Source organism: Pteropus medius, unplaced genomic scaffold (genome assembly GCF_902729225.1).
Source record: "Pteropus medius unplaced genomic scaffold, Ma_sr-lr_union100, whole genome shotgun sequence".
In the NCBI taxonomy this organism is placed as follows: Eukaryota; Metazoa; Chordata; class Mammalia; order Chiroptera; family Pteropodidae; genus Pteropus; species Pteropus medius.
Genome location: NW_024350325.1, coordinates 2,978,907 through 2,997,985, shown reverse-complemented (window position 1 = coordinate 2,997,985; position 19,079 = coordinate 2,978,907). Strand labels below are relative to the sequence as shown.

General features: G+C 40.1%; 1 protein-coding gene and 1 pseudogene across 3 annotated transcripts in view; both read right to left on the bottom strand.

The window, feature by feature from the left end:
• The window catches only part of MTMR7 (myotubularin related protein 7), an 87,755-nt gene that overhangs the window by 26,197 nt on the left and 42,479 nt on the right, over nucleotides 1-19,079 (bottom strand). For 2 of the 3 annotated variants that reach the window (XM_039839310.1, XM_039839313.1), the window contains 3 exons: nucleotides 15,542-15,670; nucleotides 11,365-11,499; nucleotides 2,207-2,339 (listed from right to left, as the gene is read on the bottom strand). In XM_039839310.1, coding sequence (XP_039695244.1) covers nucleotides 2,207-2,339; nucleotides 11,365-11,499; nucleotides 15,542-15,670 — 397 coding nt within the window. The remainder of the gene's footprint in view (nucleotides 1-2,206; nucleotides 2,340-11,364; nucleotides 11,500-15,541; nucleotides 15,671-19,079) is intronic. The other variant, XM_039839312.1, reaches the window with a different exon arrangement.
• On the bottom strand, nucleotides 621-743 carry LOC120583969 (uncharacterized; annotated as a pseudogene).

The following is a 19,079-nucleotide window of genomic DNA, read 5'->3' as shown; positions in this document are numbered from 1 at the left end:
ATCATGAATGAAATGCACTAGTCCTCTTCCTATCAAGTGACCAGCAGTCAAATATCTTTGATGCCAAGGACAGCTGTTCGGAGGAGAAAAACCTCGGAAAGTGGGTCTGATTGCATCACTTCATTAGCTGGGGCTTCCTGGTGGTTTATAATTTACTTGGTAAAAACACATAGTCAAACATTGGTCAAGTCCCCTGAAAGGCATCCAGAAAGTTGTCCTTGCTTATTTCACCGACACAGAGCTAGAAAAGTGATGCGGAAGTCCCATGAAACAAAGAAGAGACTGCCCTCTGGAACTCGGTCAGTGCGCATGTCCTTTAGAAATAGTGAGTCAGACCATAGGTATAAGGTCAAGAGAAATGGTTCCTAATAAGAAACCAAATCAATGCTAATTTAAAAACTAAAGTCAAAGTGATATAAGCACTCTTTGGAGCTACTTTCTGCATAAAAGAAAATGTATGTTCTCGAAAGTCAGCTTATGAAATTACTAAATGAAAAATACAAAGCATAGCAACCTAAATTTTTTTTTTTTTTTAGGCGAGGCAACCCTTGCTTGACCTCACAGATTGCGAGGACCTTGTCAGCTTACAATCCCTTATTTTTTAATGTATTTTATTTTTACGCCTACAGCACCTGGTCTTCCTAGGTGGTCTCCCATCCAAGTACTAACCAACTAGGCCTGACCCTGTTTAGCTTCTGAGAGCAGACAAGATCAGGCTTGCTCAGGGTAGCATGGCTGTAGACCTAAATTTTTTTTAATGATTCTGATCATGACGAACATTCTTCATATTAAAGTCAGACTACCCTTTCAATAACAATATCAAGTGAGTCCAATTTTTTGACACCTAAAAAGCAAATTGCCCGTGATAATCTCCAAAGGTTTAAGAAGCTCAGTCATGCCCAGGTATCGTCATTATGACCTGAGATGTGGCAAATTTCCTGTGGAAGTAAGATGAAGATAGATGTGGGGCCATGATTTTTTCAGATGCAGAAAGAAATTTTTTCTAACCATTCAAATGCTCAATGTTAAAGGTTTGCAACCAGGGGCATCAAATTGTTGATTTACAGGCTGTCACAGCTGCAAGGAATCATTATAGTCCAATTCTCTCATTTTACAGTAGGTAACAAATAAGGTAATTGATGCGCTTGAAGTTTCACAATGACTAAGATAACCCAGGGAATCCAGGAAGGAGGATGGAAATTAGTTCTATCTGTGACATCAAGCCTCTCCAGCCCCGTCGCTAGGCTCTCACTACATCCTGTTGTTCTGATTAAGCAGAGAACTGCCTAAGTCACTGAGAGCAAATGTGTATCCTGGAAAAAAAAAATCATTCAGCACTTTCTTTGTCCCTCTTCATTCCAGACCCCACATTTCCTATTCAGACAGCCCCTTCCCTGCCACTCAGCTCCATCTCTTGAGGGCTTTTCCTCCAAGTGCAAGTTCAGCATTTACAGCCTCTCTAGGTTCCCATGGCACAAATCTCCTCTTTCACTTTGGTTTCCACTACAGCCAGAAGTGGTGGACTGTGGCAACAGATTCCTCCTTGGACCTTTAGAATCACAAGGGACATAAGCAGGTTTTGCTTGAAATGCAGAATTTCTGCTAATCAGCTTATGGCTGGTTTGGCCACATGAATGATTCTTCTGTGCTACCTAATCCATCTCTGTAATTTCCTTTCCGGTGAGTATGTCAGTCTGTGTGTGTCTAGTGGTGCACGTGGCTGTGGGGTGGATAGGGGTGGGTTTATGTGTCGTTGCTGCTGTTTAGAAATGAGAATCATCCTCCCTTCTAATGGCCATTTAGCCACTCAGATTCAGTTTACGAACCTCATCTCCCTACAAGGTTGTTGCTTTAACTGTAGGACTGCTTTATCTCCAAATGGCCTTGAATGTGGATCAAGCTAATAATATGAGAGAGAAAGAAAAACTATCCCTGTGCACCTTTATCTCAGATGTTAAGAATTACTGGAGTGCCTGACTGCTAACCAAGTGACAACACCAGTTCACGGTGACACAAAAAATAAGAGAAAGGCTGTTAAATGTTTAAAGAGTCACTTCAATAAGATATCCTTCCCAACTGACTCCACCGTTGTAAATAGCGTCATTGTAAAAATACAATTTTAAAATTAAAAGACTATCTTATTTTGTTTTGGCATCAAAACATTTAACTGCATCTTTTTAATGCTGTGTGTAAGAAAATGGTTTACCTTCCAGCATTTTCTGCAGACTGTTTCTCATGACATGGATGTTCTCTATCCCAATAAACTGAAACTTGATGTTAGAATAATTGTCTTCGTTCTCATAGCCTTTCCCTGCAGCACGATTTGCCATGGCATTAAGCTGCAGGGGTCAGCAAAACAGAACAGTCACCAATTATATTCAGAACATGAAACGACCAAAACATTTTATGGATATCCATAAAAACATTCAAAATGATATGCAGAAATATAACATTTTTTAAATTACTGAAACATGTACTGAACTACGTAGTCTCAGACACACATGCTGAGCTTGTATTCAATGACATAAATTCATTGACGTGAGGAACATTTTCTGAGCTGGTAAGAAGCTTTCTGTGGATAAACCCTTCTGAAGATGTCTCTCACAGTTCCCTGACACAGATGTCAAAGTGAATACAGGATTCTGTGACAGCGACAGGTTGCCCAAATATAATACTAAACATTAAAACCTGTAGGCAGAAGAATGTCGGCAGACACAACTGTCGACATAAAGCTCTGTAAGTCAAATCATGATATCTTCCAGTATTATACTGCAATTAAGCACATCATCACATAGGAATGGTTGCCTCATTCTAAATTGCCTACGAGAATCCCCAAGACATCTAATTAAATCTTGAGCAGGAACCACTGAATACGATGAAGACAGGGTATGCAGATGATAAGTCTCCAGAGGCATGTCCTCCAGCTACCTTATTTAAATCTAGAGACCTCTTAGGGCTTTTTGATCATTTTCATTACCATCATTTTGTATACAAGAAGTGGGGGTTTCCTAGTGCAAATAAGTTCAATGATAATGAATTTTGAAGAAATTTATTAAATACAGGCTTTTGTCTCAGTCTTGTGTAACTAAAATCAAGAAGGGGAAAAGTCTTGCCTTAGCTAGGAAATATATAGACTTTTAGAATGAATGATTTATTGCTAATACGCCAGTCTTGCTGTTTGGCTAAGTGAGTAATCACAAACTAGAAAACAGTATTCACTGGCCATTCTTGTCCTCTGCCCACAGAGGGCTGGGGGCTCTCCCAGGCAGAGAACTGACACCGAGGAGCCACCACTGGAAAAATTACCAGAGGACGTTAATAAATATTTTTCAAAAAGCTAAGTTTAAAAAGCTAAATTAAGTTAGAAACATACATATTCTTTGACCCGGGTCTCCTACTTGTGAGAATCTGACACAATTAAAAGTGCCAGCACCTAAAGCTAGTTGTCCAAGAATGATGTTTATTGCAACTTTTTTTATACCAGTAAAAAAGTGGACACCTCTGAATCTCTCAATAGGGGTATGACTAGATAAATTATGATATATTCATACCATGTACTACTAAAAGTATCAAGAAAAAAATATATGTATATATATGGAGAGAGAGAGAAGCACAAGAGAGAGACTAACTTGGAATTGGCCCATGACTTGTTAAGTGATTAAGCTATAGAATAATATTCACACTATTATCCCATTTTTTCATAAAACAAACCAACCTACAGATATGCATTTATTTTTATGTGTGTTTTATTAAACAGAATAAAAATGTATGAATTTTTATCCAAGACTATGTGAATTTGGTGGGAGTTTCAGCAGAAAGAGAGGTGGCAAGTGGCAGGGGTACGCTTTATCAATAAAGTGTAGTATTTATCAATACTACTTCGGATATTCCTGTATTTATTGTTACAAAGAAAATATATCAGGCTCGTGATTTAAATAATAGAAATAAAATGTATTAGAAGTGAAAAATAAGACATCTGAGTGCAGCCATTGCCATAGGGGCTCAGGCTGGCAGACACGTCATATTTTCACAGCCGTCCTGCCCCACGATTTAGCTCATGTGCCATTAGCTGGGGCACATTAGCCCCTCAGGACGCTGTTTCCAATTTACAAAAGATGATATTTTTCTCCCTGGAATGTTATGAGAATAAACGGTTTGGCCTTAATCAAGAAAAAATATAAAAATGTTATTTTTAAGACAACTTATTTTCATGCTTTAAAATATTTAAGTATTTTTAGGGGAAAATTTTTCTACAATTTAGACACTATTATAAGGAAATTTACTATTATAAAATATCACTGCTTTGTATAATTATTTTCCAAAGAAGTTACAAGCTTTTTACTAGGATGCCTGCAAGCATCCTTCTGCTACATGAACCTTAAGTTTATTCTCTATCTTAAATAATTCACGTAAAGCGAACACACCACATACCACAGAGATACTCTTGTTAAACAGTTCAATGAATAAAACTCATAATACTAGTACTATTATTATTTTAATCTATAAATAGGGTTCTGTCCACATTTTTTAAGTAGTTGGCTACTGATGACCTGGGAGAATTTATTGGTAGTCTTTAAAAGCAAGCAACACAAGATGGCCTCTTGAAAGTCAATGGTACTTCTCATTATGAACAGAAGGTGTCACTATTTAACCTACCATCCAAAGGGTACTTTCTCAAGGTTTCCACATATTTCACAGGGTCTATCGTGATAATGTGGCAAAAGCTGAACCCTCAAAGCAGGAAACACAGTTTTATAATAAATAAAATTCAAGAAGTAATAGTGTCCCTTATACAGACAAAACACTATTAGAAGTCTAATTTGGTCCCCTGTCCCTTTGGTTGAGAAGTCCATTTCACAACCAAAGGTAAAGCTTTTCATTTCAGCTCCCCAAAATTCCCAAATAGATAAAACAATGACGGTAACTGCACACTAGTTTCAATTTCCCTTAAGGAACACAACAGACAAATGAAAGTAGGATTACAAAAGAGTGCCCCATTTTCTAACCCAAGATGACTCTACTGTTGATAATCTCAGCACCTCTGAGTGCAGAAAAGCTTATAAATGAAATAAAAAGAACCCATTCATTTCTCATAAACTCTTCATGAACACCTAGTGTGTGCCAGACACTGAAGAAAATAAAATGATGAATAAGCTGTTCCTGAGGCCATAAGCTCATCACTGCATGTGTAAGGGAAAGCACTAGCACCAAATAAATAGTAATGGACAATGCCCACCAGGACTGGGCAGGAGCTGGGTGACTGGCTGGTAAGAGGCAGTGACAGGAGTTCCAGTCAGAAGCAGCTTCATGTGGCCTAGGGGATCAGGGGTAACGGTTCATGAAAGAAGGAGGACTTGAGATGGACCATAATAATCTGAAAAAATAGAGAGAGAAGGGCAGTCTAGATAAAACTGAGGAAGAGGAGAGGTGGAAAGACAAAAATCAAAGGAGCAGGTGGGTACTGGAGAGCCAACCAGTGTGAACGGAGTAGAGGGTTCATGTATGGCGGCAGTAGCGCGAGAAGAAGTTAAAAAATATTTAGGTTCCTCTACGAACAGGCTCCATTTAGAAGTTTAGACTTTCTCTGTGCCAGTTGAGAGCAACTGAAAGATTCTGAGCAGGAGAGTTAGTGTCCATAACTCCTAAGATCCACTGGAATGGGGTAGAGCATAGAAGCTCCACTGGCGGCTTGTTGGTCTTGCTTATGGCCAAATCCCACACCTCGATCTGGCACGTGACAGGCACTCAATGAAGATTTATTGACCAGCTGACCTATCAAACAAATGACTGAATAACAGAATGAAGGTTAAAGGTGAACAGGCCAAGAATGTTAAGAAATAGAGTCAGAGTCTTCCCTTAACCCTAAACCAATCGATCAGACATATAAAAACCATGAAAACACAGCCAATCTTGATATCAAGTTAAAGGTCAGCCTGGTCACTATCAAGCCCTAGAGTCTAAAATTTCAGCAGAGTACATTCTATACGTGAATGACGATGGGACCTGCTCTGATGTGGCTGGGAAATGAGAACACAAGTTGATCTTGGCAGAAGAGGATCGGCCCTATTGTAGCACAGAGTGTCACAGAGTCCTTTTCTCTCCCTCCACCTGTAACTGGTGAATTAAATAACCTTAACTTGTGAAATCAACATGGAAATAGAGGATTTCATTTCTTGCAACTACTGTCTCCAATGGTGCTGGTCAAAACCCTCCTTTCCTGCCCCCTAAGGACATCTTAGGCAGAACTAAAAGCTTTCGGATTACACTCAAATAGCAAATCATCATCTGGTTTAATTTAAAATTCCAATACCATATTTGATGCAAAATTATCTCTTTCTCTCATTACAGGCTATTTGGACTAGTGAGGGGTCTGCTCTGGTACTCCCTCCTTTTTACTCTTTCTTCTAGGCTCTATCTGGCTCTAGGTAGGAGGGATAAGAAAAGAGGTAAACATCTCTTTAAAAGGCTGGACAAGACTGCAATTCTCTCTTCATTTGTCGTCACCGATTTTTTGGTTAACACATATAGACCATCACTGCTCTCTCTAATGTTTTAAGTTTCTAAACGCTGAATCTCCTAAGGCATGTATGTGGGCTCTTGGGGGAGGAGGAACACAGCTCACTGACGTGGAAGATCCATCTTGGCTTGAGACTATCCAGTCCTCTCAGCTTCCCTTCCCAGCATACAACCCACAGTTACTTGCAGCTGGGAGCCTCCAGTGGGCAAGCACTCTTAGGAGGGTATAGCTTCCTTCCTCAGTGTCCACCTGACCCACAGGAAATTCCTCTACCTGGTCCTGCCAAAGAGAGGGAGAACAGACTGCTCCGCTAACATCTCTCTCCAAGTCTTCTTCCCTTGCTCACTGCCAATGGTGGCCATCAGCAGGTTTGCTACACATCTTACTAAGAAATAAGGTCCTAGATGCTCCTCTTTCAGGTACCTCAATCTTTACAACTGATTATCTTAGATCCTCCCTCGCTCAATTCAGTGAGTAAAAATCACCTAATTACTGATTCCTGAAAAAGAAGAAAAACTTCCAATGTAACATACTATTACAGAACTAAAAAATTGATTACATGGTTAAATGAGAAGCAATAACTGCAGAGCCATTGGAAAAGGAGCACGAACAAAAGGCTGAGCATTGGCTGGGTCAGGAGCCTGCCTTACTCCACCTCTTCTCTTTACGGCTCCTCACTTCCTCCCACAGTTCTAGTGTCAGAGAACAGCTCAGAGCCGTTCTTGCTCTTCTGGCCCTGGCCTGATTCCAGGTGAGCTTGTGACTGGTTCTTTGGCTATGAGCCTCTAGCTTCACTGGGTATGTGCTTAGAAGGGATCAACCCTCCTGAGCCCAAGAGTGGACATAAGGACCCCCGGGAGATTTTTGTAAACAGACAGCACCATGGTCAAACAGAAGGAGAATGGGCTTTGGCTCAGATAAGCCTGGATTTGCATCTGGGCTCTGCCCTGAACTGTGTGACCCTGGAGGAATGATTTAACCTTTCTAAATCTAAGACCTTATCCATAAGAAGAAAAGAACATCTCCTAATTTGCAAGAATTAAAAGAGAAAGTACCTGGCATTTCTCCAAGTCCGACAAAGTCCCAGAACAAATTGATAGTCATGAATAAGGTTGAGATAAAATGAGATATCTCTCATTTTACCATCCAACAACTGTGGCACCAACATTATTTCATATCTTCTTAATGCACCAAATCCTAGTAGTACTATATGACCTAAAGCATATAGATTTTTTTGAATGGATATTCAATACACGCTGAGGACCTCACTGTCTTTACTCCCCAAGATTTTAATGTCAACAAGCAATTCAGAAGGCTTTCATCCAAACAAGCAGCATTTGGGGTGAGCCTTGTTCAAAGGACAAGAATGATCCAGGTTGCCTCCTAACCCTTCCTCTTTTTAATTAAAACTGTGAGCAAACCTGGGCAGTGCCCCAGTGGCTACTGCCCACCATCTATAACAAACATGAACTCGGTCTCCCGGCTACCAAGGAAGCCTAACGCACTCTGGAACAAAAATCAGCAGACATGATCTTTAAAAGAATGAAAGCTCTAAGCAAACAGTTTAAAACTCATGTGAACCGTGTGTGTGTGCATGGGTAAACACGAGATGAGGGCATCACTTGTACGAGACGCCAATTTTCTTTAACGGATGAAGATCGAACTTCTTATTGCTGAGAGTAAACACACTTAGTGCTAAATATACCCTTCAAATCAAATCCTTTGGATTAATTTATTTTAAATCTGGAATATGTCTGGCTCAACAACTGCCACATTTCCCAGAAGGCTTACATAACAGAGTTCACAGTTGGCTCACTGGCCCTGAAATTAGTAGGTGAATCTGTTTGCCTTTATTTAAATCTAAGAAAACAGCACAGGAGAAGGACATCCCAATTCAGTAAAATCCCTATCTTTCTTTCTTTTTCTTATCTTATCTTCAGTATATGTGTCCAAGAAGCAGGCACCCACTAAGTCATTTCTTACTATTAGGAAATTCAGAACAGCTCCACTTGACTTACATAAACAGTACAACGAAGAGAAGGAAAAGTAGCCAAGGTTATAAAGAATCAGAAAGAAGAGTACAAATTGAAAGGGAACAGTAAAAGTCAGAGATTTTCTGGCTTCTTTCAGGTGAGAATCTTTAGCAGAGAAGCTGTTCCCCACCCCCAAGTCAGAAGCTCATACCTATATGTTGTTCTTTGAGAATTTATCTATAAAGAAGGGAATCCTTTATATATAATCTGCTAGAATGTAGTCTAGCTGCAACATCTCTTTTGTCACATTGATCTAACTCCATGATTGATCAGCTAATCTGGCTTCTGAGAGTAACTCCATCCTCACTGACTCACCCACATCTAGCCCATAGCTGCACTTCTGTCAAAAGCAGAGGGAACTGTCAAGGGTATGATGAGTAAGGCACTGATCTTAGACTAAGAAAACATTAAATTAAGTGATCCAGACCATGAATCACAATATTTAAGGAAATGAGGCTCAGGGAAGCAGTGAAAATTGCCAGGGTCTGAGTGCCTACGCAATAGATAGTATTCAGTTATTATTTCTCACATTACCCATTAGCACAGGCTATGTCTATAATTACCTATTCTTAATATCACTATATACTTTTAAGTGACTTGGGCTGTTGGTCATACTTCCTTCATCTTGTTCTAATATTTCTTATGTCCTTATGTTCTTTTTTAAAATAGCTTCATTGACATATAATTCACATGACATACAAGTCATCCATTTAGTATACGATTTGTTGGTGTTTGGTTGTGCAACCATCACCACAATCTATTTTTAGAACATTTTAATCACCCCCAAAAGAAACTCTCTACCCATTAGCTGTCACTTCCCATTTCTTCTTGTTCCCTTATCCTTAGGCAACCACCAATCTACCGTCTGTCGCTATGGATTTGTCTATTCCAAACATTTCAAATAAATGGAATCATACAATACGTGCCCTCTGTAACTGATTTCTTTCACTTAGCATAGCATGTTCGAGGCTTACCCATGTTGGAGCACACATCAGTACTTCATTCCTTTCTATAACCAAATAATATTCCATTGAATTGATACAGTACATTTGATTAAGCCATTCTCAGTTGGTGGACATTTAGTTGTTTCTTCTTTTGGGTTATTATTAATAAAGAATAAATATTCATGTGTAAGTTTTTGTGTGGACATATGTTTTCATTTCTCTTAAGTTAGGAGTGGAATTGCTGGGTCATGTTTAACATTTAAGGTCCTATGTTTAACTATGTTAACTATGTTTAACATTTAAGGTCCTTATACTCTTTTAACCTTTATATGATTAAAAAATTTTGGAACTAAAGTTTATAAAGTAAAGGTTTCTTAAAATCCTCCTATTACCCCACAGTTCAGTGTACATATCCTCAATTTTTTTTCAATGCATAGATAGAACCATATACGATTTTTAGAATATAATTATTATTGTACAAATGGGATGACATTATACATATTTTCTGTTTCTCACTCTTGTTGCTTAATAGTTGTATGGACCCCTTTCCATATCCATATGGAGAGAGAGAGCTGCATGTACCTCTCTCATCAGTCACGGGTCCAAGCACATTTTCATTATTGGCAAGAAATTACAATGGCAATTAAAGGCCATTTCACTCCGTCATCTAATTTTGTGCTATGTATTTCATGAACTTGTTGGTGCTTTTGTTTCCACATATTCACTGGCATATCCCCCTGAGGACTCGATTTGTTGACTGGTTTACACAAAAATGGGTCTAAACAGTGAAATGGGAAATCATACTGGACCTAATGCTAATTAGAGTTAAAATGTAAAGCTAAGAGAGACATAAGTGTGAGATGGACTTGGTTTATCCCTTGATGACTAGATCTATCATTTCCTGTTGGTTGTTTTTTATAACATTAATATATGAGTACATGCATAATTATAATCTTTTCAAATAAGAAAGTTCTCTACCTCCCCACATCCCCCCTTCTCCACAGAATTTTAATAGATTGGTATTTATCCTTCCAGATCTTTTTCTATTTTAATAAAAATTTTTATGTCCTAGTTTTTATTTTTACAAAACAAAAGTGTATATATTATTTTGTGACTATTTTTTTCTCTCTATAATTCCCCCATATACACACTTTCCCCGCTGACCTATGGATGTTGCCGTTTTCCCTAAGAACTGAATCTCTGAAGGTGGGGTGTCTCCTCCTACATGCTCACAGCATGAACCTGGGGGCTGGCACACCTGGGGCCCGGCGCACCCGGGGCCTGGTGCACCCGGGGTATGGTCCGTGGTTCCACCTGGGGTGCGAACCCAGGACCTTCTGCGTGTAAAGCAGATGTGCTAACCGCTACACTATGGAGCCAACCATTTCATGACTATTTTTTAATTAACATTACAATTTGGAAATCCTTCCAAGTGATAGATAAAGATCACTTCAAGCTGAATTTGAAATAGTATAGCTGAACATCTCATGAAAATTGAACTGCAGGAGCTCCATAGTAAATTTTATATTGTTGAACAGAAAAGGTCATTTTAGAAACAAACCAAGAAAGAATTTGGTGCATTTAGGAGCGTGATCTCCAAAATTAAATCACATGCATTTGATGTGTGCGCTATGAACCCAGCAAATGCTTCAAGCAGGGGAAATATCTAAAGTACCTGACATAGCCAGGAACTTAGGACACCCAGGAAGCAGCCATGCAGGGCATCCAAATGCTGACTCTGCAAAGAGGAATAGCCCCTTCACAGATGAAGTAACCTGAGTGGGTGATGGCAGCCATTTAAAAGCTTTGCCTTGTGTACAATCTCATGATTCAGAGCTGCAAAGACATGTATCAGAATGGTGACACCTACTTTAGGTCGAGTGTCAACGACGTAGATGAAGTCGCTTCCTGGATTGGCTTTCCTGATGGCCTGGAGCATCTGCTCATCCTCCAGGCACCGGGCGCTGAAGCCTGACAGGGGCTGGCTGCTCCGGCAGATGGAGGCCTGAGGGGAGAAGCCGTGGAAACATAACGGTGTCAGACAACTGTACAACTGGACCCACCAGAGACCCGCTAGGCTATCTGCACAACAAGGAGCCCGTTGGTTCACTTATGCCCCACAATAGCTTATAAAAGTATCATGCTAATGACTTCTGGAAATCAAGGTTGGTTTCTTTCTAATTCAGGTCAAAGAAACCAACATATGGGCAGGCAGTGTGAAAAAGTACTCTGTGTAAGAAATTAGAATGTGTAAAAATGTTTGACTAGGATCCAAATTATGAAATTTAAAGCCATTTAAATAATCAAATTTCCTTTTACTGGTATTGCTCCATTTTCCTGCTGAAGGTAGAACTATAAAGTAAATAACTATTCTCTTAAATTTATAGGATACTACTAATAGCAAGACTATAGTAAAAAAAATTATTTTTTAATGTTTTCCATCATTTTTATTAGCATATTTAAAAACATCAGAAATACCAAAAAAAAAAAAAACCTATTCTAATCCTAAATGGGGGAGCTTTCACTGTGATGAAAGCCCAGGCTGCTGCTGGCTTTGGTAGCTAAGGACAGCGGCACATACCCAGGCTGGCCCAAGTGTGTTAGAAGCAAGGGGTTTCTTTGAAATCAACCTGGTCTATTCTGCAACTTCCCTATTCTGGAATTCTAACAGGCTATACTGTATTGTTAGACAATTAAACATTTCCCTGAGTTATTAATAGGCAAGTGTAGATGCAACCTCACAGCTATGAAACTTACACTTTTGTGGCAAGCTATTTTTTATGGATTTAGATTTTAACGTTTAAATTAAACTTAAAGCACCAAATATAACATAGGAATGACTCTTTCAAAGAATCTACACTGAGACTGTAAGTCCACTGTGCAAGAGAATGGAGGCAGCGCGGTCACTGAGGAGAAGAGCCCTCTTGCTCTCAGAAGGCTAAGCAGGGGCAACTTTTACTGAAAACAGTCACAGCACAGCCTGCTCAGGGCACCTGCACTGCAGGGCTCTATCCAGGAAAAGGAACCCCAGCTCTGAATCCAAGCACAGCTTAACTGTCCCTAAAGCTCAGCCCAGGACAAGTTAGCTGGAGTTTGAGTTTCTCCAGAAAAAGTGAGCTCTGGCACTCCTCATCAGAGAAGGTGGGGATGTTTCTCACTAACTATACCATCCTCCCTCAGGAACCAGGTCACCTCATCCTCTTAATACTACGAAGCCTGCCACCCTCAGTCGCTAACGGCTCTCATCCCATTCCTGAGCGCAGCCCTCACGTGGCCCTGCCTGGCATTCAGGGTGTTCCTCCCCTGGGCAGTGAGTACATGTAACTAGTAAACCTAGTGTCAGGTGCCATGTTTTCAGCCATCCCCAGTAATCTCAGAGCAGGAATCGTCACCAATACATTGAATAGGAAGCGATTAAAATACCACGTATGATAAAAGCTGACCAAAGGGAATTATGTACCATCGGCAGGGGCATTTATATCAAAGGACCCTCAACAGGACTTCCGGTTCACGCAGTGACGTTCATGTCAAGCTCCTCTTTAGTCTAATCGCCAGTTCCCACTACCCAAGGTTAACCAAGTCATATCACCATCAAAACCTTAACTGCCCCTTGGCAACAAAGTGATATGTGGGGAACGGTATTTTAACTAAGAAATGTCTTATTCTTATTCATAAGTATAAGTTCTATCAGGGTTGGAATACAGACTCTTAAGTCTAAAATGTCTAACAGCACAAAAGGGAAGGAAGATCAGCAAAGGTACGTGATCTGTATCTGTTCAAGCTTTACAGAAGCCGGCCTGGTTCGCGTGTGGGTTTTGCTGAGCAATCGCAGTGCGGACAGCAATGAAACGCTCTTTGCTGTTCACATCAATCCCATTCAACCCCAGAAATCCACCTTCGATAATATTTCCCTTTATAAAAATCTCGTCACATCAGAAGCATTTACATAATTAACCTTGATGGTAAAACCTAAATGTTGTCCTAAAACACAAATTCGATCATTATTCTACCTGCAGTGTAGATTTTAGTTCATGGGGGTGGGAGAGTGGATCACGCACCTTTAAGAATTTTCCTGGGGTGACAAGATGACTTAGCTAAAACTTGAAGTATTTTTTGCTTCGAAATTTTTAAATACAGGAAATCAATTATTTTAAATTGTAACTGATTGCTGTATGAGTTCATTTTCAGGCCTGGAGATCAAATAAAGAATAGCACATGAGGGCGGGAGTGAAGCAATGAGGGTCTGACACAGTAGATGAAGATGCTGGCCTCTGCAGTCTAATTGCTAAAAATTTGATCCTATACTGAGACATTACACACCTGCCCGTTATAATATTCACACTCACCAAAAAAACAAAACAAAACAAAACGAAAAAACAACGCCCCCCAAGCCTTCCTCAAGAATATCCAAGAATAGCAAAACAGAAGGAAAAGAAGTAGGATAGCCACCATGCTCACTTTCTAAATACCCAGCCTCCTCCACCTCTTAACAATAAAAGAATAAAGGTCCTCGCTCTCTTACTTCTTTATTGATGGATGCTACGAAAAAGGTAGATGCTGCTGGCATCCTCGTTTCAAGTACAACATCATTTTCTAACCATCATCATTTTTTAAAAAAGATTTACATCTTTCTTTGCCTCTCACCACTGCCCCAGTTCTGTAGAGGTTAAAATATGTTTGAAGTCAAACAATATAGGACACTAATAATAAAATACTTGGCTTCTTCTGACCCTATTTCAGAGCAGTGAGTGTAACCAAAAATAAGATAATTTAAATCCTTTCAACTAACAGAACTTACACAGCTAAAGAAATATTTGCCTTCAAAGTAGGCAACACAGAAGGCTATGTGCTTACTCTGGTGAAGCTGGAAGTATTTTTGGAAGTCACTTAGAATCGGACACAGACCCTACCCTACTCCCTGCCTATAGGTGCAAGCATGATGGGCATACGAACTCACGCACACACCTGCAGCAATTGTTTACAGCCTCACTTGGCTTTGAATCCAAAACTATATTATCTATCTTGAAAACCAAACTTTTTCACTGGCTAACGTCAAATAACTTCTAAAGTGGGTGGCAAAGACCGTTCTTGTCTTCCCAAATTTGTTTTCTTATCCTCCACAGAAATAGAACCACAACTTTTAGTTGTTCGTGGGGTTACCCATAAAACTGTATCTTTTCACCTGCCCTGTGCAGTTGTGACCAATGGATGTGAACAGAAGTGTCACGTCGCAGTTCTGGAAACCTTCCTCAAAAAGCCGTGAGCGAGCGTACCCCTAGCCCTCCTCCACCTGCTGCTGTGTGGAGCTGGTACTAACGTCATCTCCTACACCATGTGATGAGGACCAAACCCTGGGATGGCAGACCAGACAGGTGCAAGGGGCTTCGGTCCCTGAGGGCTGATGGTGGAGAACCAGGATACCAGGCCTGGACTGCCCACCTCTGGAGTTTCGTACGAGAGAAAATATTCTATCCTATTTAAGTTGCTTTTGTTCTGTTAGTTACAGACAAACCTAATTCTAGATTTTACAAATAATATTTAAAAGATAAAACCCACTCTCCAAAAACAAAAATTTCTCATGCTGAGGATACTAAAAAAAAGGGCCATTTAAAAAAAAAACAAAAAACGATTAAGAAGCTGGCATATATATGGATTGGTTACAAGCGGGGGGGGAGGTTATTGGGGGGAGGGCATGGAGGCGCTTTTCTAAAATAGGCTTTGCAAAGGTACTCAGCACTGTTTGAACAAGTGTGGTGCCTCTCCAGGTGACTGACCACTTAGAAGAGGCCAACATTCACTTGGATGATTAAGTTTGGGTATTTTCTGATGCTGTTGCATTACTTTATTGTCAAATAAATGTGGACTGGCAACTCCTACACGAGATAGGGGTTCAAGCACAGCTGTGTTGTTTCATACCACTCACAGCAATATCCACGTACCTTTAAGAATTCAAACATACACGCAGGGCAGCTGGCCACTAGAAAATGCCTGTTGATGATAAAAGAAGAAAAGCAAAGCATAAAACAAAAGCATGCCTTGGGACTTACGTCGTTATCTTTATAGTAGTAAGAAAGGGCAGGAAATCGCCGTCTGCTCCGGAATTTGGAACTTCCCACTATGATATGCGCTGTGGCTGATTTGGGAACGTACAGTTCAGTCGGGTAAGAATCACAAACCTGTCACAGAGAACACAAGGGGATTTTTAGGCAATCTAGTAATGCTTTGCGAACTTCCACAAGAAGTTTCATTCATCAGACTTACAAGTTGTATATTTGTTTCCTTAACCAAGTTACGGAGGAGGCTATTTTGAGGAAACGAAAAGAAATGAAGTGCTACTGATTCTATGAAATCATAGTAAAGAAAAGCAAAATAATCTTTAGCGCCCTGTCCTTATACACTGTCTCTTCTCTCTAAGGGCTGTTTGTGTGAGACAAGACAGTGACAAATGAGTATTTCTTTCATCAAAAAGGAAAAATTGCAATTCTGCATTTTGGCAGCTGAGAAAATTTTAGCTGCCTGTTTTGTTTGAAAGATGGCCTGATACTAGAAGACAACTTCTTAAAATGCAACCACCAGTAGTAAAGTCTTCAGGTCATCTTTCTGTCCCTGCACACAGTGTGTGTGCTTCTGCCTCTGAGCTGGCAGTAAAGCCAACGCCCTCCCTGGATGCTCCACCCTGATCTTCCCAAATCCCATCCACTCTTCCAGGGCCAACCCCATTCCACCTCCTTCGGGAAGCCTCCACCCTGAGCTTCTGGCTCATGTAAATTTCTCCATCTGACTTCCTACCACACAATATAACAGCTTTATTTTTATTCCTTAAGTATCGATTTTATAAGTGGTGAGAAATGATTTGCTCTCTTTGTGCATCCCAAGCAGTGGTTCCCACAGTGGAAACTCTGGTGCCTTAGAAAAATCTTGTGATATAGTCAGAAATCAGCTGTTTAGAACCTGGCTCCGATTTGCCAACTTCATCACCTTCTGCAAGTCAAAGTACACTAAGAATTTTGGTTTTCTGATTTCTAAAACTGATATAAAACAGAAATATCATCTCACAGGTTGATATAAAGATCAAATTAGATAACACTCAGGACAAAGGACTTTATAAACCACTAGGTCTGACAAAAATGTTAGTAGTAGCAATAGCAATATCAATTGATTGCTGCTCGACACATATTTTACTTTTAACATCAGCCAATCGATCTTTTTGCAATGTGAAGATGGTTTAGATGGTGGCTCTTTGGGCTTCACCAAACCATCTGTTACTTTCCTGGAAGTCAAGCATCTTCTTGGGCACTTCAAGAGGACTCCTCAAGCAGATGTAGCCACAGGGGAACTGCTTCGCCTGCATGTCCTCTGTCCATCACCCTTTCCACTCTGGAAAGATGAGACCGAAGGGGACAAAACCCACCCCACGCGAGATCCAAGCCTGCAAATCTCATTCTCATTGTTCCATGATGATGCCCTCCCTTGCCTGCCGTCACTGGCTTTGTCACCGGACTGGTGAACATCAAATAGGAGATAAAAGGGCCACAAAAGTGATGTTGCCAGCCCCAAAGTGCAATTTCTGTATTTCTCAAAGACATTTAAAGGAAGATTGCCAAAGACTTTAACATGGGCTCTGGCACTGACACTCTGGAGGAAAATCCCGTTCCAAGAACAGATGGCCCAGATCACTTGGCCCCAGAGAGCTTTTACCAGAATCACTGCCACAAGACACTATCCTTCCTTCCCCATGTGAATCTGGTGTCAGATCCTCTCTTCAGTCAGTCAGCTAGGACATTACTACACAGACCACACCTGCCTGTCTGAAGTTCAAGACATGTAGTCACTGTACCAGACTAAGAACATTTTCTTAAAATAATAGTTTTTACAAGGAAATTGGTAGGTTTTCAGTAAGTTGGGAATTACCTACTTTCTTCCTTATTACAACACCAAGGAATTTCAAAGTTATTTATGATTAAATAAGAAGGAAGTAATGGGTGAGCTTTCTTAACATGCTTATTACATACAGCCTTTTTAAAGAGCAAAGAGGTGAGCTAGTAACTCTGGAGCTCCTGCCAGGTTCTCCTGTGGCCTCCCAAGGCCAAAAGATGCCCAACTTGGCCCCCGTTGTTTGTGGCTCTTATGTATACATATCTGGTATGGCACCAAGAGAGAAGGGAAACAGCCAGAGCCTGCTCTGCTTGATGCTCTCAGCCCCAACCTATTCAGAGAACTCTTTCTTCACAAGGAAAGGGAAGGCCCCTTTGCCCTCTGATAGCACCTGAGCTCTCTCTCTCCACAGAGTAGGAAAAGGCACCCTCTGCGATTGTCATGAGCAGGGACCAAGAGCTCAACAACCCGACCCCAGGGAACAGGGGTCAGGCTCGCACCAGCTGTCATGGCCCTCCCTCAAGGAACATGTCAGTGCCAGGTGCAGGGACCCCTGCTTTCCCCAGAGCACGGGGTACAGGGGAAAAGATTCCAAGGGTCAGAGCTTAAACACAGGGCCTTCTGATGAGCACCTACATGGGAAGCTCTAAGAGATGCTGAAACATCTTTGGAGAATAGTCAGACTTATGGTGTCAGGTAAGTCGGAGTTCAAGATACAACTTCTTAACAAAGCTAAAAAAGAAAAGTAAGTTCATCCTGCTTTCATGAAAGTAGACAGCACTTTCAAACGGAAATTAAAATAACAAGCCTGGGTAGCATTGACTGCTGTCATTTTTGCAATAAGCTCAAGCAGTTATAGTCAAAATTCTGCCAATGAATAATGCACAGCACAGTGCAATTTATGCCATCAAATTCTGAAACTATTCGATGCACCTCACAAAATTTTGTCTGGTTTAGAAAATCACTTAAGAAGATTAGGAGAGAATATAAGAAGTTCAGAAAAGTGAAAAATGTTTTTCTTTTGAATTTTCTTTACACTGACTGCATAAGCCAATGAAAGTGAATTAAATTATAATCATTTCTGCATATATTTTTTTTAATTAATAAGGAAACAATTTTCTTTGTTCTCCACTAAATAAATTAGCCTGCCTGGAGTGCTTGCATGTCTCGGTTGGCCTTGCCAAGTAAGAGGAATCTTTTTTTGTTAATTCTTTCACTCACTAAATAAGTTTTTATTGAATGCTTAGTTTGTGCCAGGCATTATGTTATATGCTATGGCAGTAATAAATACAAAAGAGCTGTTGGCCTCTACGACTTCAGATTCCTAGCACTACAGATCTTTGCTGACCTGGTTATAACCTTCCAGTAAATGTATTTTCCACTGCAGGACAAGATCCATCTAACATGGCATTCAAGGCATTTTAATCTGTATTTACTGAAGACCAACCATTCAACTAAACACTTCAAGATGAGAGTTAGCCGTCAAATACTGAGATATATCTACGTAGAAACTTTCTTCTTAAACATTTAGGACCTAAATTTTATTCAAGGAATTTATGATGTATTGAGGAAAAGAAAGGTATGTATGAGCAGCATAAAATGCTTTATATATAAATAATACATAACACATAAAACACAGCTGTAGAGAACTAAAATAAACATTTTTAAAAAATTACTGGTTTGAATTATACTTTAAATTTTATTCCAAGA